This window comes from Somniosus microcephalus, chromosome 15 (genome assembly GCF_052327205.1).
Source record: "Somniosus microcephalus isolate GS21.2 chromosome 15, FLI_Smic_1.0, whole genome shotgun sequence".
In the NCBI taxonomy this organism is placed as follows: Eukaryota; Metazoa; Chordata; class Chondrichthyes; order Squaliformes; family Somniosidae; genus Somniosus; species Somniosus microcephalus.
In genome coordinates, this window is record NC_141001.1 from 45,897,836 (window position 1) to 45,920,728 (window position 22,893).

Below are 22,893 nucleotides of genomic sequence, written 5' to 3' on the forward strand. Positions count from 1 at the left end.
CAACTCTCTATGTTCCTTAGACCTTAAGTGCTTCCTCAGGATTTCAGCACTTTGGGAGTTCCCATCACAATTTGGGCAGACCACATCCTCATAACATTCGGTGTCACTCAACAGGTCAAAACCCTTCTTCAAGCAATCATATTCATCCTGCTCTTCCTCGGATGTCTGCCCTTCCTTCCCTCCTGGCCTCATTTGTGCGTTCAATCCTTTCCCTTCCTTCAGGGATTTCGTTATCAGGATATTTAATCCTTCTACTGAAGTAGCTGTTTCCCCATTCTCCTGTTCCCCTGGACGTAATTCAGCGTACTCCTCCATTTCATCCATCATTTTCTCCAATGCTTTCATCTTCTCTTCCTCTTGTACTTTGGCTTCCAGTGCTTGGAGAAGTTGCGCCTCGATGCTCTCTAGCTCATGTTCAGGGCCCATTCCCAGTTGAAACTGTTCTTCAAGTCGGTCAACCTCGGTAATTGCCGCCTCATATTTGTCTTGGGCTTCCTTCCATATTTTTATGAGTTCTGCCATGTCTTTCACCTCTACATCCTCATCTATGTATGGAACTTCTACCGATGAGTCTGTCTTGGCCCTGAGCTCCTCAAGAATTTCCTGCAGCCTTTGGACTTCTTGCTCATGTTCAACCTTTAGTTGCTCATATACTTCCAACGAAACTAGCTTTTCGGAGGTTGCTGAGTTAACCCCCTCCAGAATTGTAGTCTGGGCCTGTTCATACTGTTTTTTCAACTTCTCGCACTCTGCTTGTAAGGAGTCGTAGAGAAGAACTGGAATAAAATCCTGGCTTCCTGAAGATTCCTCTTCATTTGCTTCTTTCGCAATTTCCTGTTGGAGTTCAGCCAAGGCTGCTATGCTATCTGCCTCTCGAAGTCTCACTGCCATCAACTCTTTATTCTTGCAGTCCATCTCAGCCATTTCCCGTTTACTTTCATTTAACTGAGTGAGTAGTCCCTTATTTTGGGCTGAGAGATATTGCACCTTCTCATGTAGACCCTTGCACTCCTTCTCTGCTTGACATAGCTGATTACCGCTGATTTGGTTCTGCGTTTCAAGTTCCAACATCCTTTGCTTAGCTTCTTTCAGTTTCGCCCCTATAAGCTCCTCTTGCAACATGGCCACATTATTCTCATCAGGTAAAGAAGCGTTTCTCTTTTCCATGTCCAAGATTTGTTTCTGCATCTCCTTAAGAGCACCCTGTGATTCAACTTCTCTTAACTTTGCCTGCACTAGCTCCGTCTCTAATTGCAGAACAAAATCCTCAGTGCAGCGTGATTTGCCCTTCTGCTGTATCTCTAGATCATGCAAATATTCTAACCCCTGAACATCATCAGGGAGATGTGATCGGTAATTGGTCACGATGGCTCTATGGTCGCTCTCTGCTTGAGCCAGTAGGTTCTGTTGTCTTTCCAGACTCTCCCATTCGGTGTCATAGAACTTTTTCATTGTTTTCATCTCTTGTACGAGGCGGTAACTTAATTGTTCTAATTGTTGTTGTACTTTGAAATAGCGTTGAGTTCGAGCCCGGTGTTCCTCCGTAATGCATATGTCTGTAGCTTGAACAGACTCCGAATTCTCTGTCTTTATGCACGCCATCGATTTTCCAACCTTAGTCCGTGAGTTAATGTTAACCTTGTTTTTCATACATAAGCTGGACTTATCGTCTTCCGGCTCAGAGTCTGAGCTGCTTGTCTGCACCGAGTCCTCACTCGTCATTGCTTGTCGGTAGTGCCATTCCATGTCTATTTTCTTGATCCACTCCCGTCCTAGAAGTGGTGGTCCTCCCTCAGGTAGTACGTACAAATTCATTCTTGGGTGTACTTTACCCCTATCTCTCACCTTGACTCTTATTTTCCCCATGGGGTATACGCGATGCCCCGTGTAAGTCTGTAATATGAACTTGGTATTTCTTAAGGGTATGTGAGAGAATAGTCGGTGGTAGTCCTTTTGGTTGATGACTGATACAGCTGATCCCGTGTCCAGCTCCATTCGTACTTGGACTCCAGCTATTTTTAGTGTGACCCAGATCGTCTGTAGATCAGTTACTTTACCCACATTGTGGATTCTCAGACTATCCAACTCCTGGCTGTTTGGGTCTGAGTCTGAATTTTGTTCGTCTGAACTCTTTTCAGCCACCTGATGCACCTTGTTGTACTTTTCTTGTGGTGGTGGCTTCCTTTGTTTGTTGGTCTTCTTTCTGGACCTGCATACCTTCGCGATGTGACCCAGTTTGCCACATTTCCTGCACTCTTGATTCTTAAACCAGCACTGATTCTGGTCGTGCGTTGTCTTTCCACAACGGTAGCATTTGGAAATGCTTGCAGTAATTTGATCCTTCAGCACTGCTACGATCTCTTCGAAGGTCTGGTCCACTGGTTTAACTGGTGCTATTAGATGTTTCAAGAGCCCGTATGTTTTTGCTCCCATCGAATTTAACAAAGTTATTGCCTTGGCGTATATGGCTACGCAATATATACCTATGCGTTCCCCATACGTGGCCCTGTCTTCTATTTCAGCATTAAAATCATTAATATTTCCTCGCTTAGGCATCTTCTTCTCTTTCCGAGAACAGCACAAGTATTTCTTTACTTATTATTAATTTTCTTCTCTTCTTGAGAACACCACAAGTATTGCTTTACTTATTTCTTGTTTCTGAAAATTCTAATTAATTTTCTTCTCTCTTCTTGAGAACACCACAAGTATTGCTTTACTTATTTCTTGTTTCTGAAAATTCTAATTAATTTTCTTCTCTCTTCTTGAGAACACCACAAGTATTGCTGTACTTATACTTATTTTCCCTCTCTTCTTGAGAACACACCAGCCTTTCTGAAAAATCTTATTACTTTCCTGAAATTCTTAATAATTTCCAAGATGGCGGTTTCCCGCTTCTTCCTTCTTCTTCAGCGGTTTCCCCGCGAAAAATGGCGGCTTTCCCGCGCTTCTCGCTCTCCCCGCCCACTTCGATGGCGGTTTTCCCGCGCTTCTCGGCGCTCTCCGCCCACTTCAATGGCGGTTATCACCCGTTCCCTGACGCTGACTTTCAGGCCGAGTGCGGGCCTTATCAGCGGATGCGATCGATGGCCCGGCTGCGCCTCGCACTTGAAAGCGGCCCCCGGCCTCTGGCTCACCCGCTCGCGCGGCTCTTGCTCGCTCCCTCCCGGGCTCTGGCTTACCCGCTCGCGCGTTTCACCGCGGCTCTTATCAGGGATTGCGATCGCCCTGTCTTTGCAGCCAACGCTGCGGCTTACCCACGAGGTTATGGAGGCTTCAGGGTCCTAATGCCTGTCGCTTTCCAGCCTGTCGGTTCCAGACTGGTGAGGATTGAAACCTCTCTTCAACGTCCTGTCTTCGGACGAAGCCGCCGTGGAACAACTGCCGCAGGGTTCGAATCCTGACTCGTCGCCAATGTTAAGTCTGTGGGTTGTATTATAAATAATCACAGACTCCACTGTTAACAAAATAAAACACGTCTTTACTATTCAGAGGCTCGGGCGATTCTGCCCTAGTTAACGTATCACAACCCTTATATACTGGTGTGGTCACTATCGGTATTACAGTATACATGAGCCAATAGATAGTGCCACCCTAAAGTAGTGCTCTTAAAGGCGAACAGTTACATTCTATAGTTCCCTTAAAGGTAAACGGTTACATACACAACAGGGGGGAATTTTAAACTAACAAAAAACGGGTGGGTTTGGAGCATGAGGGTAGTTAAATTGTTAAAAGTCGGATTCCCGGCCTGGACCCGTCTCCAACCTTACACTTCCGGTTTTAACGGCGGCAGGATGGGAAGCACGACAGGGGCGGGCAGCCAACCCGTTCCCAGGAGGTGCGACGTCAATTTAAATATAATGAGGCTGGAAGCCTCTTTTTTAACCTCCATTTTGTTTTTAACTGCATGTGGACGGGTTTTACATAATTCCCGGCAGTTACTGCAAGGCGGGGACTGCTGGATCCAGGAGGTAAGTGCCTTTATACCTACCTCCTGGATCCCCCTCATGAGGTCTTTGATCACCCCCCCCAGGCCTTCCCCGACCCTCACCCACCCCAACCGATGATGCTGAGGCCACCCATGATCCTCCGGTGACCGGCCACGTTTTTCCCTTCACCCACCCGATTATCCGGCCCCGATCCCCTCTCCCCCCACTCCCCCCCAATCTCTGCTCGACCACCCCTGCCCCCAATCCTTTTAATGGGCCGACCTGATCCCCGATCTCTCGATCTCTGCCTGACCGCCCCCCGCCCCCCCCTCCAAATCCTTTTAACGGCCCGGCCCGGCCCAATCTGGCTGGCTGCGGGCAGGAAACCGAGGCCTCGCATGCAAATCAGGCCCTGCCGTTAAAATCGGCAGGGCCTGTGGGAAACCCGGCCTCTCGGGTTTCCCGACCACCTCGGAGCCCCCAACCCGTCTTCCTCCTTAAAATCCAGCCCTTAGTGTTATGTCAGCAGAGCTCTCAGAACTTGTGTCTGTCACCCTCTTTGATGAGGGGAAGATGTGTAGCACAAAGGAATCTAGAGTGTGGAAACAATTTATTGACATGCATAGGGGGTGGTATTGCATATTTGCACCTCAAACGAACCTTCCCTCTCACCCCCAGCCCTAGAAATAAGTCATCATAAACTGGCTGTATTCCAAGTTAAATTGTTTTTTTGCTTTAGAAAAGTATGGTCCACATGAAGATTAATACAGTATTTTAATTAATTTCTGATCAACACACATTGCATTGATCTACAAATACAAAGCATGGGGATTTTAGTGGCTCAGGGTCCCTCTGAATTGTTACACACTCTACAGTGACTCCTTCAGTTCCAGTCCGGGCAGGTGCAGTTAATTTGTTAACACTGTCATTTCTTTGCACTCCCTGCCAATTTTCTTCCTTCTCTCCTGGAAGCATTTAACTTCTTGCTGGACATTAGTTCCATGGAGGCTGGTTGCCCTCCAGTACCTCGCCTGAGCGCACATTATTCATGGGTAAGCCTACACAGTGAGTGTCGCAGGCTGTTCAAACCATGGGAAAATCACTTCCCCACCTACTCCTGACCAAACCCACATGGCACACTTCCGGCAGTGATCACTCAGTAATGATCAAGAGCAGGAGCACTGGCTGATTGTCCCCTCACTAACCAAAGGGTGCTGATGCTAAACTGCAGCAACCATGCTGCTACCTGGCTGAGATCAGGTAACTCAGCACAGGCTGGGGATAAAACCTGGGACATTCTGGACAGCATAGTTAAAATGCAAGTCTGGCTCTTTGATTTAAATCTAGCCGACACGATTAGGCTATTTTGGCTGCAAAGATTCTAATTGAAACCAGTTTAAGGAATTTCAGCCGAGTTATGGATAATTGTGAGACCATCGGATTGAGCTACGTATAATTCAGCACAGATTGGCAGTCTCACTCAACCATGGTGGATGTCATAAATAAAATGTCACATTGGTATAATGGAGGGTGGGCTTAAATGGAGTAAATAAATGAAGTAGAATGCAATTGTACACTGGTCAAGAGGCTGATCCTCCTTCCTTGACTTCCTCTCAGGATCTACTGATGGAACAGAAACACATGAGTTGTGCAGAAATTCAGCTTTTTACTCCTAAATCTGCACGCTCACCAGCAAGAACCATAGCGGCCTTGTGCATCAGCCTCTGCTTAGAAGAGATGGAGGAATTAATGTGGAAGGACCAGTCCACAGAGGCTTGGAGTCTAGAGGAACTTGTCTTGGGTGCCACAGGTAAAACTTTTTAAGAAAAATAAATAGAAATAAAATAAAAACCAGAGCCCCTGTTTTAACCCGCCCGCCTGGCGAGAAATGGTGCGGGCGATGCGTTAACATAGAAACATAGAAGATAGGAGTAGGCCATTCGGCCCTTCGAGCCTGCTCCGCCATTCAATGAGATCATGGCTGATCATCCAAATTCAGTACCCTGTCCCTGCCTTCTCCACATATCCCTTGATCCCTTTAGCCTTAAGAAATATATCTTACTCTTTCTTGAATATACTTAATGAACTGGCCTCCACCGCCCTCTGTGGCAGAGAATTCCACAGGTTCACCACTCTCTGGGTGAAGAAATTCCTCCTCATTTCAGTCCTAAATGGCTTACCCCTTATCCTTAGACTATGACCCCTGGTTCTGGACTCCCCGGCCATCAGAAACATCCTTCCTGCATCTAGTCTGTCCAGGCCTGACAGAATTTTATAGGTTTCGATGAGATCCCCTCTCAATCTTCTAAACTCCAGTAAGTATAAGCCCAATCGACACAATCTCTCCTCATACGTCATTCCTGTCATCCCAGGTATCAGCCTGGTGAATCTTCGCTGCACTCCTTCCATGGCAAGAACATCCTTCCTCAGGTAAGGCGACCAAAACTGCACACAATACTCAAGGTGCGGTCTCACCAAGGCCCTGTACAACTGCAGCAAGACATCCTTGTTCTTGTACTCGAACCCTCTTGCTACGAAGGCCAACATACCATTTGCCTTCTTAACCGCCTGCTGCACCTGCATGCTTACCTTTAGCGACTGGTGCACAATCACACCCAGGTCTCTTTGCACTTCCCCTTCTCCCAATCTATTGCCATTCAAATAATAATCTGCCTTCCTGTTTTTGCCACCAAAGTGGATAACCTCACATTTATCCACATTATAGTGCATTTGCCATGTTTCTGCCCAATCACCCAACCTGTCCAAATCGTACTGGAGTTTCACGACATCCTCCTCACAGCATACCCTCCCACCCAGCTTTGTGTCGTCTGCAAATTTGGAGATATTACATCCAATTCCCTCGTCCAGATCATTAATATATATTGTGAACAGCTGGGGTCCTAGGACCGATCCTTGCGGTACCCCACTAGTCACTGCCTGCCACTCGGAAAACGACCCGTTTATTCCAACTCTTTGCTTTCTGTCTGCCAACCAGTTCTCTATCCAAGTCAATACCTTGCCCCCAATCCCATGTGCCTTAATTTTGCACGCTAATCTCTTATGCGGGACCTTATCGAAAGCCTTCTGAAAGTCCAAATACACCACATCCACTGGTTCTCCCTTATCTATTTTACCAGTTACATCCTCAAAAAATTCCAGTAGATTAGTCAAGCATGATTTACCTTTTGTAAATCCATGTTGACTTTGTCCGATCCAGTCACTGCTTTCCAAATGCTCTGCTATTACATCTTTTATAATGGACTCTAGCATTTTCCCCACTACCGATGTCAAGCTTACCGGTCTATAATTCCCCGCTTTTTCTCTACCACCTTTTTTGAATAGTGGGGTAACATTAGCTACCCGCCAATCCATGTGTACCGTTCCAGAGTCTATCGAGTTCTGGAAGATGACCAGCAATGCATCTACTATTTCTAGGGCCACTTCCTTAAGTACCCTGGGATGTAGATTATCAGGCCCTGGGGATTTATCGGCCTTCAGTCCCATCAATTTTCCTAACACCATTTCCCTACAAATACTGATTTCTTTCAGTTCCACCCTTTCATCAGACCCGATGTTCCCCGGCATCTCTGGGAGGTTATTTGTGTCCTCCTTTGTGAAGACAGAACCAAAATATGTATTTAGTTGGTCTGCCATTTCTTTGTTCCCCATTATAAATTCCCCCGATTCTGACTGCAAGGGACCTACGCTTGACTTCACCAATCTTTTTCTCTTCACATATCTATAAAAGCTTTTACAGTCAGTTTTTATGTTCCCTGCAAGCTTACTCTCATATTCTATTTTCCCTTTCTTAATTAATCCCTTTGTCCTCCTTTGTTGAATCCTAAACTGCTCCCAATCCTCAGGATTATTGCTTTTTCTGGCCAATTTATATGCCCTCTCCTTGGACCTTATGCTATCCCTAATTTCCCTTGTTAGCCACGGTTGGGTCACCTTTTTTGTTTTATTTTTATGCCAAACTGGGATGAACAAATTCTGTAGTTCATCCATGCGGTCTTTGAATGTTTAGCATTGCCTATCCACCGTCAACCCTTTGAATGCCATTCCCCAATCAATCCTACCCAACTCGCTCCTCAGACCATCGTAGTTTCCTTTATTTAAATTGAAGACCCTAGTCTCTGAGTCAACTACTTCATTCTCCATCTTAATGAAGAATTCGATCATATTATGATCGCTCCGACCCAAGGGGCCTCGTACAACAAGATTGCTAATTAATCCTTTCTCGTTACATAATACCCAGTCTAAGATGGCCTGATCTCTGGTTGGTTCCTCGACATATTGGTCCAGGAAACCATCCCGTAAACACTCCAGGAATTCCTCCTCCACAGTATTGTTACTAATTTGGTTGGCCCAATCTATATGTAGATTAAAGTCACCCATGATGACTGCTGTGCCCTTATTGCACGCTTCTTTAACTTCCCTTTTAATGCCATCCCCAACCTCCACCTTACTGTTTGGAGGTCTATAAACTACTCCCACTAACGTTTTTTCCCCCTTAGTATTTCTCAATTCTACCCATACAGATTCCACCTCATCAGAGCTAATATCCTTCATTACAATTGTGTTAATCCCTTCTTTAACCAGTAATGCTACCCCACCTCCCTTTCCTTTTTGCCTATCTTTCCTGAATATCGAATACCCCTGGATGTTGAGTTCCCAGTCCTGGCCTTCCTTGAGCCACGTTTCCGTAATCCCAACCAAATCGTATTTGCTTACTTCTATTTGCACAGCCAATTCATCCACTTTATTACAAATGCTCCTCGCATTAAGACACAAAGCCTTCAGGCTTGTTTTTTTAACGCTCTTAGACCTATTAGAATTATTATTTACTGTGGCCATGTTTGATTTAAACCGTTGATTTCTCTGACTGCCACTTTTGTTTTTCTCCTTCCTATCTTTTGCTTTTATCCTTGTTTCCCTTTCCTCTGTCTCCCTGCTCAGGTTCCCAACCCCCTGCCATTTTAGTTTAAACCCTCCCCCACAGCACTAGCAAACACTCCCCCTAGGACATCGGTTCCAGCCCTGCCCAGGTGCAAACCGTCCGGTTTGAACTGGTCCCACCTCCCCCAGAACCGGTTCCAATGTCCCAGGAACTTGAATCCCTCCCCCTGGCACCATTCCTCTAGCCACGTATTCACCTGAAGTATCCTTCTGTTTCTGCTCTGACTAGCACGTGGCACTGGTAGCAATCCTGAGATTACTACCTTTTGAGGTCCTGTTTTTTAATTTATCTCCTAACTCCCTATATTCCGCTTTTAGGACCTCATCCCGCTTTTTACCTATATCGTTGGTGCCTATATGCACCACGACAACTGGCTGTTCACCCTCCCCTTCCAAGATGTTCTGCAGCCGCTCGGAGACATCCTTGACCCTTGCACCAGGGAGACAACACACCATCCTGGAGTCTCGTTTGCGGCTGCAGAAATGCCTATCTATTCCCCTTACAATTGAATCCCCTATTACTATAGCTCTACCCCTCTTTCTCCTCCCATTCTGTGCAGCAGAGCCACCCCTGGTGCCAGGAAGTTGGCTGCTGCTGCCTTCCTCTGATAAGCCATCCCCCCCAACAGTACTCAAAGTGGTGTATCTGTTGGAGAGGGGGATGGCCACAGGGGACCCCTGCACTACCTGCCTGCGCCTAGTACTCTGCCTGTTGGTCACCCGTTCCCTTTCTTCCTGTCCAACCTCTACCTGCGGTGTGTCCAACTCTGTAAATGTGCTATTCACGATGTCCTGAGCATCGTGAATGCTCCAGTATGTATCCAATCGCAGCTCCAGTGCCGCAATGCGGTCTGTCAGTAGCTGCAGCTGGATGCACTTCCTGCACATGTAGTTGTCAGGGACACAGGAAGTGTCCCTGAGTTCCTGCATTTCGCAGGAGAAGCAGATCACGGGGCCCGGCTGTCCTGCCATGACTTACCCTTTAATTAATTGAATTTAAAATTAAATCAATCAATCCCACTAATTACACTACAGTTAACTGGTTTACCAACAGTCCCTGCTACACTAGAGAGACCTTAGAAACTATAAACCAGAGTTAAAGTTTAAAAAAAGAGAGAAATACCCACCAACCAATCACTTACCTGCTTCCTGGTGACGTCACACTTTGATTACTTTTTACCTCTCTCCCCTGCTGTTGAATTGGTATGCCTCGCCTCGCCCCCTCCTTTTAAAGTTGCCGCGCTGCTTGTACCTCACGCAGGTCCACTCTGGTCGGGCGTCGCTGCTCACTCCACTCCCAGGTCAGCCGCTGTGCTGACGGCCGAGCGATACACTCTGCGTTCCAGCCGCGTTCACGCTCGCCACAATAAAATGGGTTTTCAGGAGCATCAAGGCCACTCGCTGCAGGCAGGTGGGGCCTCAGAAATATTTCAACGTTGGGGTCCAATGGCGTTATTCGGATCCCGATGCTATTTTAATTGTGAAATGCACGAATCGCTATTGATAGTGGTCAGAAGAGGCCTTGGTAAGTTCTTTTCTTTTAAGGTTTCCTTGTGGGCCAGAAGGACCAGGAGTTCTGCTCCTGACATAAGAACATAAGAAATAGGAGCAGGAATAGGCCACTTGGCCCCTCGAGCCTGCTCCGCCATTCAATAAGATCATGGCTCCCCATATCCCTTCACTCCCTTATCTTGCAAAAATCTGTCTATCTCCACTTTAAATGTATTCAATGACCCAGCCTCCATGGCTCTCTGGGGCAGAGAATTCCACAGATTTACAACCCTCTGAGAGAAGAAATTCCTCCTCATCTCAGTTCTAAAAGGGCGACCCTTTATTCTGAAACTATGCCCCTGAGCTCTACGTTTCCCCACGAGGGGAAACATCCTCTCTGCATCTACCTTGTCGAGCCCCCTCAGTATCTTATATGTTTCAATAAGATCACCTCTCATTCTTCTAAATTCCAATGAGTATAGGCCCAACCTGCTCAACCTTTTCTCATAAGTCAACCCCCTCATCACTGGAATTAACCTAGTGAATCGTCTTTGAACTGCCTCCAATGTAAGTATATCCTTCCTTAAATAAGGAGACCAAAACTGTACGCAGTACTCAAGGTGTGGTCTCACCAATACCCTGTACAGTTGTTGCAGGACTTCCCTGCTTTTATACTCCAACCCCCTTGAAATAAAGGTCAACATTCCATTTGCCTTTTTGATTACTTGCTGTACCTGCATGCTAACTTTTTGTGTTTCATGCACAAGGACCCCCAGGTCCCTCTGAACTGTAGCATTTTGTAATCACTCTCCATTTCAATAATAATTTGCTTTTTTATTTTTCCTGCCAAAGTGGATAACCTCGCACTTTCCCACATTATACTCCATCTGCCAAATGTTTTCCCACTCACTTAGCCTGTCTATATCCCTTTGCAGGTTCTTTGAGTCCTCTGCACAACTTGCTTTCCCACCCATCTTTGTATCATCTGCAAACTTGGCCACATTACACTCGTTCCCTTCATCCAAGTCATTAATGTAGATTGTAAATAGTTGAGGCCCCAGCACCGATCCCTGTGGCACCCCACTAGTTACTGTTTGCCAACTGGAAAATGACCCATTTTTCCCGACTTTGTTTTCTGTTAGTTAGCCAATTCTCTATCCATGCTAATATATTACCCCCAACTCCGTGAGCTGTTACCTTATGCAGTAACCTTTTATGTGGCACCTTATCGAATGCCTTCTGCAAATCAAAATACACCACATCTACTGGCTCACCCTTGTCCACCCTGCTCGTTACATCCTCAAAGAACTCCAGCAAATTTGTTAAACATGATTTCCCTTTCATAAAACCATGCTGACTCTGCTTGACTGCATTATGATTTTCCAAATGCCCTGCTACTGCTTCCTTAATGAAGGACCCCAGCATTTTCCCAATGACAGATGTTAGGCTAACTGGTCTATAGTTTCCTGCTTTCTGTCTCCCTCCTTTCTTAAATAGGGGTGTTACATTTGTGGTTTTCCAATCCGCTGGGACCTCTCCAGAGCCCAGGGAATGTTGGTATATTGCAACCAATGCATCCACGATCTCTGCGGCCACTTATTTTAAGACACTACAAAAAAATCGCAGGCCCCCTCTGCCCTAGGCGGCCCCCTCCCCCTAACTACAATCATCAAGAATTCCACCTCCCCCCCCCCCCCCCCCCCCCCGCCTCAATTTACCTTGCTGGGGACTGGTGTGGCCGCGTGATTTTCTGCTCCTGCTCCCTGCAGGCTTCGGGCGATAGTCACGTGTCGGGACATTTAAATGAGGCACAGGAGTAAATATTGCACAGGCCTCATGCTGGCGCCATGGTGGGAGCTTCCCTCCCAGTCCAGCCCCCGCACACCACACTTCCACGCTAGGTTAAAATTGGGTCTAAGGAGTCAGCCTTGGCTCAGTGGTAGCGCTCTTGCCTCTGAGTCAGAAAGTTTTATGTTCAAGCCCCAGAGACTTGAGCACATAATCCAGGCTGACACTTCAGTACAGTACTGAGGGAGTGCTGCACTGTCAGAGATGCCGTCTTTCAGATGAGTCGTTAAACTGAAGCCCCATCTGCCCTCTCAGGTGGACGTAACAGACCGCATGGCACTATGAAGAAGAGCGGGGAAATTCTCCCAGTGTCCTGGCCAGTATTTATCTCTCAAACAACACCATTAATTATTTGTGCATGATTCTTTTACAGGGATAGACCTGAAGGAAACCAACCGGGATGAGCTTGAGAACTGCCTCAAAAGACCCGAGCTAAGAGAAAGCTGCACTTCCGCCATGTCCTGGGCATCCTCTTCCACAGCAAAATCAGTAAGTGCAATACACAACTGGACAGAAAGAGAAACCAAAAAAACACAATATAAAATCAGTCAGTGATTCCTGCTGCTGATCACTATCCAGTGACCTCAGTTGACAAGTGCTTATGTGCAGATGTTAGATGAGAACAGGACTGGACTTGGCAGTGATGAACTCCACAGTTCAACAGTCTGCCAACACTCAGTCTTACTATGTATTATTGTCAATATATAAATCACCTGAATCCCTCAATTAGATTCCAACCTGTGACTCACTCCCACATGTCCATTATTTTCTCCTATTCTCATTTACTTAAGGTATGTTAGTATCATAAAGACTCTGGACAGGCTGACACAGGCACCTCATCAGTCAGGGCTAGATTTGAGCCAACGCCATAGTCTAACGCTCAGCACTATGACGTTAATCTGTTACATTTTCCCTCCTTTTTGCAGGGTTTGGTTCCTGAGGAACAAGTGCAGTTATTGATCGAAGAACACAATCTCCAGCTCGCCCAGCTACAGGAAATGCATGAGTGAGTAATCGTGACTAACTACAATAGAAGATCACAAATCTCACATCAGTGAAGGAGAAGGCTGGTGTTAAATGTAGGATTTAGCAACTCAGCTTCTCACAGAATCACAGAATCCCCACAGTGCAGATAGAGGCCATTTCAGCCCATCGAGCCTGCACCGACACATATCCCACCCTATCCCCGTAACCCCACGTATTTAATCCCCTAACACTAAGGGTCAATTTATCATAGCCAAATCAACCTAACCCGCACATCTTTGGACTGTGGGAGGAAACCGGAGCACCCGGAGGAAACCCACGCAGACACAGGGAGAATGTGCAAACTCCACACAGACAGTCGCCCGAGGCCGGATTTGAACCCGGGTCCCTGGCACTGTGAGGCAACAGTGCTAACCACTATGCCACCGTGCCCCCCAGCTAAGTGTGTCTAATGACCTTAGTTCTAGCTAAGTGTGCTAGAACTAAGGTCATTAGACATGGAAATTGAGTGGGATAATGAGTTAGAATACTGTATTTTCACCAGTAAGATCCAGGATTGAATCCAGCTCAATCAGAGGGTCTCCTCTCTGTGATCGAGGACTGACTGATGCCATTCACCTCTGGGACCTTGGGTTCAAATCAACACAAACAGAGTAAACAAAGTTCTGTTTTCTTTTAGGCCATTGGGTGCTACCTTTATTTCTGGGAACGAAGTTAAAATCCACCATAGATAAAGTAAATGAAGAGTTTGTTCTCTTTGAAAATATCTTTTCACCCCTGGCTTTGAGCTTGAAAGAGTGGTGAAGGTCTTAAGTATAATAAGTTGGGACAGTCTCTCGCCAGTTCCCAATGGATATGAGTGCACGCACAAACACCGTGATATTTAGCACCTCTGGCACAAATTCAGCAATCCTCATTGGAGAAGCCATAAGAGTAGGGAGTTTGGGGAAATGGAAATATCAAAAAAATGTCAGGAGAAGGGGACTATTCTGATCCAGGGGTTCCAGTATATTAGCGGGGTTATGCTGTTTCTCATTCCTGTCATTTCAGAGTTTCCAGAACTGGCTCAGAATTTGTCAGATGGTCCTGTTTCCCAGACTGATCTAGTTTTGTTCTAAATTGAAGCTCCCCATATTACAGAATGTGCCCAATTATGCAGAAAATTCTGCCCTAGGTTCAGACTGACCTTAATGCAAAATGTTCCATGCATGGGGACATTTTGAATGTGTATTTGAAAGGAGCATTACCTCCAGCTGCACCAGAAGGAGTGCCCACTCTGGCAGTGTTTCCATGAAATAAGCTTTGAAAGTTAAGATATCTGGCTGGAATCCACCTTCTCCACCAGACTCCCAAGGATGGGTAGACCCTTCACCAGTCGGAGGCTCCTTCCATACCCAGATTCATACAGCTGGGCAGACCTTAATTGATAAAAGAGCCCCCACCCCACACCCCTAGCAGACTCCCCTGGATTTGAACAAACTGTTAACCAACAGCCAGGTTCCCCTCCTCCTCCTCCAGCAGCTATGAAGGACTGTGTTGAAAGATGATGGTGTATCTGGGGATATGTGGGCTTAGGATGGATACTATAAGGCTCTCCTCAAAACCCACCTCTGACCAAACGTTTGGTCAACCCTCCTACTATCTCCTTCATTGATTTGGCGTCCATTTTTGTCTGATTATACTTCTGTGAAGAGCCTTAGGACATTTTTCTATCATAAAGATGCTATATAAATGCAAGTTGTTATTACTGTTGAGATTTTTATATGTATATTTTTCATATAAAATATACTTGCGTTTATTGTGCTAACCAATCATTTAGCGCCCAACAAGGTGGCGGAAATAATTGTAGCAGAACAAAGCAAGTAGCAGCATGTGTTGTTCGAAAGGTTCTAAAGGCATTGGCCAACACAAATGTGAAGTATCCAAACTGGACAAAATTTGGGTGAACTCCAAAAGGCGTTTGATAAAGTGCCACATAATAGGCTTTCCAGCAAAGTTGAAGTCCATGGAATAAAAGGGACAGTGGCAGCATGGATACAAAATTGGCTAAGTGACCAGAAACAGAGAGTAATGGTGAACGGTTGTTTTTCGGACTGGAGGAAGGTATACAGCGGTGTTCCCCAGGGGTCGGTACCAGGAGCACTGCTTTTCTTGATATATATTAATGACTTAGACTTGGGTGTACAGGGTACTATTTCAAAATGTGCAGATGATGCAAAACTTGGAAGTATAGTGAACAGTGAGGAGGATAGTGATAGACTTCAAGAGGACACAGACAGGCTGGTGAAATGGGCGGACATGTGGCAGATGAAATTGAACGCAGAAAAGTGCGAAGTGATACATTTTGGTAGGAAGAACGAGGAGAGGCAATATAAACTAAAGGGTACAATCCTAAAGGGGGTGCAGGAACAGAGATCTGGGTGTATATGTGCACAAATTGTTGAATGTGGCAGGGCAGGTTGAGAAAGCGGTTAAAAAAGCATACGGGATCCTGGGCTTCATAAGTAGAGGCATAGAGTACAAAAGCAAGGAAGTTATGATGAATCTTTACAAAACACTGGTTCGGCCTCAACTGGAGTATTGTGTCCAATTCTGAGCACTGCACTTTAGGAAGGATGTGAAGGCCTTAGAGAGGGTGCAGAAAAGATTCACGAGAATGGTTCCAGGGATGAGGGACTTCAGTTACGTGGATAGACTGGAGAAGTTGGAGTTGTTCTCCTTAGAGCAGAGAAGGTTGAGAGGAGATTTGATAGAGGTGTTCATAATCATGAGGGGTCTAGACAGAGTAGATAGAGAGAAACTGTTCCCATCGGCAGAAGAGTCGAGAACCAGAGGACACAGATTTAAGGTGATTGGCAGAAGAACCAAAGGCGACATGAGGAAAAACTTGTTTACGCAGCGAGTGGTTATGATCTGGAATGCAATTCTTGAAAGGGTGGTGGAGGCAGACTCAATCGTGACCTTCAAAAGGGAATTGGATAAGTATTTGAAGGAAAAATATTTGCTATGAGGAAAGTGTGGGGGAGTGGGACTAGCCAAAGTGATCTTGCAGAGAGTCGGCACGGGCTCGATGGGCCAAATGGCCTCCTTCTGTGCTGTAACCATTCTATGATTCTATGATTCTAACTCAGAATCTCATTGCTGCGTTGCTGTGAAATTCTAGGAAGCAGATGTGGGGCCTTCTCAAGTCTGTCAGCTCATCTGCAGCAGACAGTCCACTCGATCAGACATCCACGACAGGTGGGTAGAATTTGTATGGATGCGCTTGTGTGCACACGTGTGTCTGTATGTACATGTTTATGCACGTACGTGTGTGTACATATATGGTGTCTTTCCACATTAGAGATTTAGCACTTTGAGAACTACAAAAGATTATTGATACGCACCAATAATCGATACTTGCGCCTCACCTTGGATGACATTCTGATCTTGACTGCGGTCATAATATCACAAAAATTGGATTTGGGACATTAATATTCTTCTTTGTAGAACAGCCAAAAGTTGGGCTCCCAAAGACTTAGTTTGCTCATTTTCTGTCCAATATGAGATTGAGTCATAAAGGCCACAAACATCCTAGATTCTATACCCAATCTGGATGAGTTAGTTGGACTCAGTTGGGGTAGTTGTAGCGATACTTCAGTTGACGTGCTTATTTAGACCTGGGACCCTCAGCATGAGGAGGTTATTAATCTACACCTTTCTCTCTGACTCTGCTGAACTTCCCAGGTGACTTGCACCTCAGTTAGGTCATAATCTGACAATATGATTCAGTGACTGGCACTGTTGCAGCTGGATCAGAAGGTTGTGGGTTTGAGCCATACACCAGGACTTAGTTCATAATCTGAACTGGCACTGGTGCAATACTGAGGAAGTGATCTAATTTAAGAGGCACTGAGGTCGAAATTTGTCTTGGAAGGTAGCGCAACATGAGTGGCAGCGCCTTGTCCCTGTTATATGCTCCGTCTAATATCCAATTCCATTGCTTGCAATGGATTTGAAAATGAAGCGGTGCAGATAACAGGCAGCCGATGCGATACCACCAGCTTTGTGCTAGCAACCTAGACGAGTTTCTACCTCACTGTCTTTTGGATGGTAAATATCAAGGTTCTCTTTATCTGTTATGGTGGGCACTAAAGATTCCGTGGTACTGTTTGAAGAAGAGCAGGGAGTTCTCATGGTCTTCTGGCCAACATTCCTCCCTTAACCAACTGCACCGAATAAGCAGATTGATTGGTCACTTATCTCTTTTATTTGGACATTACTGTATTTGCATTACACTGCAAAATACAGTCATTTATTTTGTGAGGCATTCTAAGATGTTTGGATGCTATATAAATACTGGTATTTCATTGTGGTAAAATGGATTTTTATCTGTGCTGAATATTTTTGGAACTTGTATTTTTGTATTGCTAGAATCAGCAAGTAAAACAGCATCACACAAGGAATTTCTCAAAGGTAAATACATCAGTTTAGTTCCAGATAAATTGGCTGTGGTGTTCTTCATATTGTTGTGAGTAAATTGAGGACAGTAGTAATTCCAAGTGCTAATTGCCAGTGCTGCCACATTCACTGACAACATCTTTGACCCTTATGAGAAATTGCTTTAATTCAATATTAGTGAATGACTATTTACAAATGACAAAGTATTACAAAGTATTTACAGCACAGAAACAGGCCATTCGGCCCAACAGGTATTTATGCTCCACACAAACTTCCTCCCACCCCTCTTCATCTCACCCCATCAATATAACTTTCTATTCCTTTCTCCCTCATGTGCTTATCTAGTTTCCCCTTGAATGCATTGATACTATTCGCCTCAACTGCTCCCTGTGGTAGCGAGTTCCACATTCTAACCACTTTCTGGGTAAATAAGTTTCTCCTAAATTCCCTATTGGATTTATTAGTGACTATCTTATATTGATGGCCTCTAGTTTAATTAAATCATGAGAGGTGTATCATCTGCAGCCTTTGTTTCACTGTTCAAAAGATAGGTCCCATCCTGGAGTAGTTACTTTGATTAACAGGTGTTGTGAGACTATTGAAAAGAGGGAAGGACGCTTGATTAGTTGGAGCACTTTTTGATTGACAGCTCGGTGGACAGATACATCACTGTACAGATCAATATTGGTAATTCTCAGGCAGTGGAGTTAGAGATGGAAAAGAGAGCCTATGAACCTCACAGGCTATCTGTTTTATAAAAGCCTGAGCCAGCTTAGCCAGTGAAGTTTGGAGAAATTTAACAGTATGTGGTTTTCTGTTTTACGGTCCATGTTTAGAAAGAAAACAAGTTGCGTCTTTATTTTATATATCGAGGAGTATAGGGAAATATATATCCCACTGTGTTAAAACTGTGTACTGTTCATTCACCTATCTTATATAAATAAAACAAATTATTGGTTCAAAGCCTATGTCTTGATTCAGTAAGAGTGTTTGACCAGTCCACTATTTGGAGAGGAAAATACGCATGATAGCAGGTGATAAATTCCACATGATAGCAGGTGATACATTCCAGAAGCCAGTGTACAGAGAGAATTCTCTCTTATGATCCCTAGATCGTGCTATCATTTATTTATTGGACAGAAAACAACGCACTTTGGATCATAGGGGACACAAAGTCAGCTCACGGGAGCCAGTGGTGGAGCTGAACCCAAGAGCACATCTAGTGTAATAACCTGAAAACTTCACATTCATTCTTTTTCAAGCTTTCATCCTCCCTCCCATGTGGCTGCCAGTCCATTGCTTGATGCAGTAGCAGAGTGATCTCATTTCAGTTATGTCTCTGTAGCACGTTAACCTTGTTTTTCCTACACCTTGTTGGCATTTGTAGTCTGGGTCCTACTCAGACCTCCTTTAGTGGTGATCTTTGTGCCCACTTTATTCCTAACATTTTCTTGGCCATTTTTTGTCATATATCTGCAGCTATTTCTCAATGGCCCAGTGAGACAGCTTGTGTTTTACTTGAATGCAAGAGAATGGAGATCCACAAGTGTTTCTATCATTACCCAGAGTTCCGTAAGGACGCTGCTATAATGACATCAGCTGAGGGTCAATTCCTGGTCGGTTCAAAGTTAGCTGATCTCAGCCAGAGAGACAATAGGATGCTAGAGTTGGCCTAAGTGTCTCTGGGTTAAGGAGAAACCAAACCAGTCAGATCCAGTGATCCCTTCTGGTAACTATGCATGTGTGAATGTTGGGGGAGAACAACATCGGACTTGGCTGTTGAAGTAATTAAAATTTATAATTAATATCATTAAGTGTTAGACGTAGAACCTAGGTAGAGGAAAAATATGTATTCAGTAAGTAAAGTATGTAATGTGTGAATCGTAAAATGGCTGACAGCTAAAAACCGTTGGGAAAGTCTCAGTCACTAATCACAATCTGCTTGCTTTGCAGAAGTAACTTGAGCTTGTTAAGGAAGAATATGTATTCAAAGTAACTTGAGCTTGTTAAGGAAGAATATGTATTCAAAGTAACTTGAGCTTGTTACCAGAACAGGAACTGTTATCTTAAGAAAACATGTTACTGAACAAACCATCTGGCCAGAGACAAAGGGCGGTTGTTGCAGCAATAGACTAAGCCAAGGCCGCAGTCACAGAAGGTCCCAGAACCAACTGATAACAGAAATGTGATTAATGTCATGCTTTATATTTGCTATTCAGACATTGATAGCTTTGCACCCACCCCTAAGACAGGGTATGATTTTTGTGTATAATTGTGAACGTTGCTAGGGTATCGGTGGAGTCGAATCTGAGAAGGGTCCCAGAAGGTTCTCCCCAGGCCCTCCCCAGGCCTGTGAAAATTAAAGGATCGTTTTGAACCATCACTCGAAGTCTGTCATCTGTACCCAACTAAGCGTCGACCTTGTATATCACTTGGTCTGCTTTTTGCTCACATCAGCTGTGATGCCCCCAAAGCCAAATAGACTGCTGACACTCACACATGAAGAATAGGGGCAGTTGCAGAGGGCTGCTGACAGCCATCAAATTGTACCAGCATGACTCAGCACATTCAGAGAAGGAAGTGGGAGAATTTTTGGGGTTTAAAAATTTTAAAGTAGGAAATCCTCAATTTTTCAGACATTCAGCATCTTATGCATTTAAACCAAGTCTTTGATGCTTGCACACCAAAGTTCTTGTAATTGTGTGCAATTATCCAATATTTTGTAGAAAATATTACACTAATATTCACCAGTGTTTCGCATAAGGCTTGTACATTTATTGTTTGCAATATTGGGACCGAATGCAGATGATCACTATGGAGATGCCTGTCAATCGACGTGTTGTCATGAAGATTTCGGTCACTTGTGTTGCTCCGTAAAGCTAAAAGCACAACCTAAAGAAAGAAAGACTTGCATTTATATAGCGCCTTTCACAACCTCAGGACATCCCAGAATGCTTTACAGCCAATTAAGTACTCTTGAAGTGTAGTCACTGTGGTAATGTAGGAAACGGGACAGCCAATTTGTGCACTACAAGGTTCCACAAACAGCAGTGCGATAGTGACCAGATAGTCTCTATTTTTTATTAATGTTGGTTGAGGGATAAATATTGGCTTAAAGTCAGTCCACCTCCGCGATTGGTGCAGCTCTTGAAAATTCCCATTTGTTGGGAGGGTTATCAACCATGAATTGAGATGGATTCATACAATGGGTTAGGGCGTAAAATAGGGCATGGATAGTAATGCAAATTTCACTCGAAACACAATCTAAGTAAACCGATCAGTGCTGAAAATCTCACAACTTCCCCTGATGTCATGCTGGACAATCTCATCCTTGACACCTGAAAACTTGGCTGCTTTTCCCATATCAGCAGCCTCTGTACTCCTTCATAGTCACACATCTTTGTAAATACATCCTAACTGGCCCTAGGTTGAGGCACCAGGGTAAGGGGAATGGGGAGTTCAGTCTCAGCTCCCTCGAGATAGTAGACCTGGTGCAGAGACAAATAGCCTCCAGTCTCTGTTCCTCCTTTTAAAAAAAAACAACACTGTTTTGTGAAAGTATTGGCCAAAATTTGTGAACGCAGAAATTTAACGCCGATAAGTGTAAGGTTCTCCACACTAGAAGAAAAAAAATTGGACAAAATATAGAATCTGAGATAAGTGTAGAAATAACTAAAAGTAAAGTTGAAAGTTCTGGCATGTTCGTAGATTTGCACTTAACGCCAGGCCATAACAAAATGAGCAGAATGCTGAACTGTATTGCTAAATACAGTATGCGTATGTCTGAAGCGCTTACACTAAAACTTAAGTGTTCTAGTCAGACTGCACCTTGAGTGTTATGTCTAGTTTTGGCCACTAAGATAAAAGGGAAAAATTCAAACCCTGGAGAAAAGTGAAAGTACACCATTTATAATATATCAATAGTCCACACACATTGCCAATCAACTTTTTCCATGAACAATATACCCATGTTCACATATATATTGGAAATGTATGTAAACCTGTCATGTGGTGATGCAGTGGTACAGAGAAGAGCCAACCCCCTGACCCCAGAATCAGAGAACTCAGTTATGAGGAAAGACAGGAGAAATTAAGACTCTTTGGGGAGAAATTCACTATCGCCCCGTATGGGGCGCTAATTTTTTAAAGTTTGAAAAGTTAGCACCAGGCGCTAATGATTTCAAACTTTTGAAAAATTCACCGTTGCGCTCCAAGCAGGAAGTGGATGCTAAATCAAGCGCTCCACTTCCTTCTTGGAGCGCAATCGGCAGCAGGCGGGGCGGAGACTTCAGCAGGGGTGCACACTGGGCCGTGCAGCGCTGCCGCGTTCAAAGGCTCCTTCCCTCCCTTAAAGGGAAGGGCCATCGCTGCAGGCTCTGCAATATAAAAAGTACCTACCTGGACCACCAAGGCAGCCGCGATCCCGTGTGATCAGCCCGACACTCGAGCAGAAAAAACCCGCAAAAAAACTGCAACAAGGTAAGTTTTTTTTTTTACTTACCTCTGCCCCCTCGCCTTTAATCATCGCCCCCGAAGCGGCCGGCCGCCCGATGCACGCCTCCTGCAGCTGTCGGTGTTTTCGACCGGCGCTGCTGCAGGGGGTGGAAGTCAATTTCGGGTCCGGGGCAATGTGCACGGCGATGATGTCACGATCTCTGGGCGAAGGAGATCGAGGCGCAACACCGTAGTGCCACCGCAAAACTCCCGCCAAATATGGCGGGAGTTGAATTCAGCACCCAATTTCGCCCCCTTTGGTCTTAAAGTGGCAACTGTACACTTTTTAGAGGCATACAAGATATTAAATGATATATAAAATATAAAACCACAGCAATACTTGAATGTAGACCATGACAGTGGGACAAGGGAGCTTAGATTCAAACTGGCAATGGGTAGATTTTTGGAATGATGACTGGTAGAATGTCTTTGCACATCTGGAATTGACTGGAAATGAAAACCTTAAGAGTCGATCAAGTTGCAGATGGATGCTGTGATAGTTCTTTCTTTTCTGGATGGATGAGCTAACACGGGCTGAAGGGCCTTTGTCATCTGTACAAAGCTTGAGATGTGGTTTCATTTTTTCTTTGAGATGGAACTCTCCAGCTTTCCTGCTCCATCTGATGACCTGACAGGGAACTCAATATTTAGTGTTAACAGTGCATCTTGAAGCATGTGCTTTTATTAATTAATTCCAATGAATTTCATTTTAAGTTTATTTTTCTAAGATTGAAATGGGTAGTTTAAACGA

At 44.8% G+C, this 22,893-nt stretch overlaps 1 protein-coding gene across 1 annotated transcript in view; it reads left to right on the plus strand.

The window, feature by feature from the left end:
* Window positions 1-22,893, plus strand: part of LOC147106694 (uncharacterized) — a 75,106-nt gene that overhangs the window by 37,233 nt on the left and 14,980 nt on the right. Inside the window, exons 15-18 of the mRNA XM_086007742.1 lie at window positions 5,544-5,736; window positions 12,598-12,713; window positions 13,151-13,230; window positions 16,372-16,448. Coding sequence (XP_085863868.1) covers window positions 5,544-5,736; window positions 12,598-12,713; window positions 13,151-13,230; window positions 16,372-16,448 — 466 coding nt within the window. The remainder of the gene's footprint in view (window positions 1-5,543; window positions 5,737-12,597; window positions 12,714-13,150; window positions 13,231-16,371; window positions 16,449-22,893) is intronic.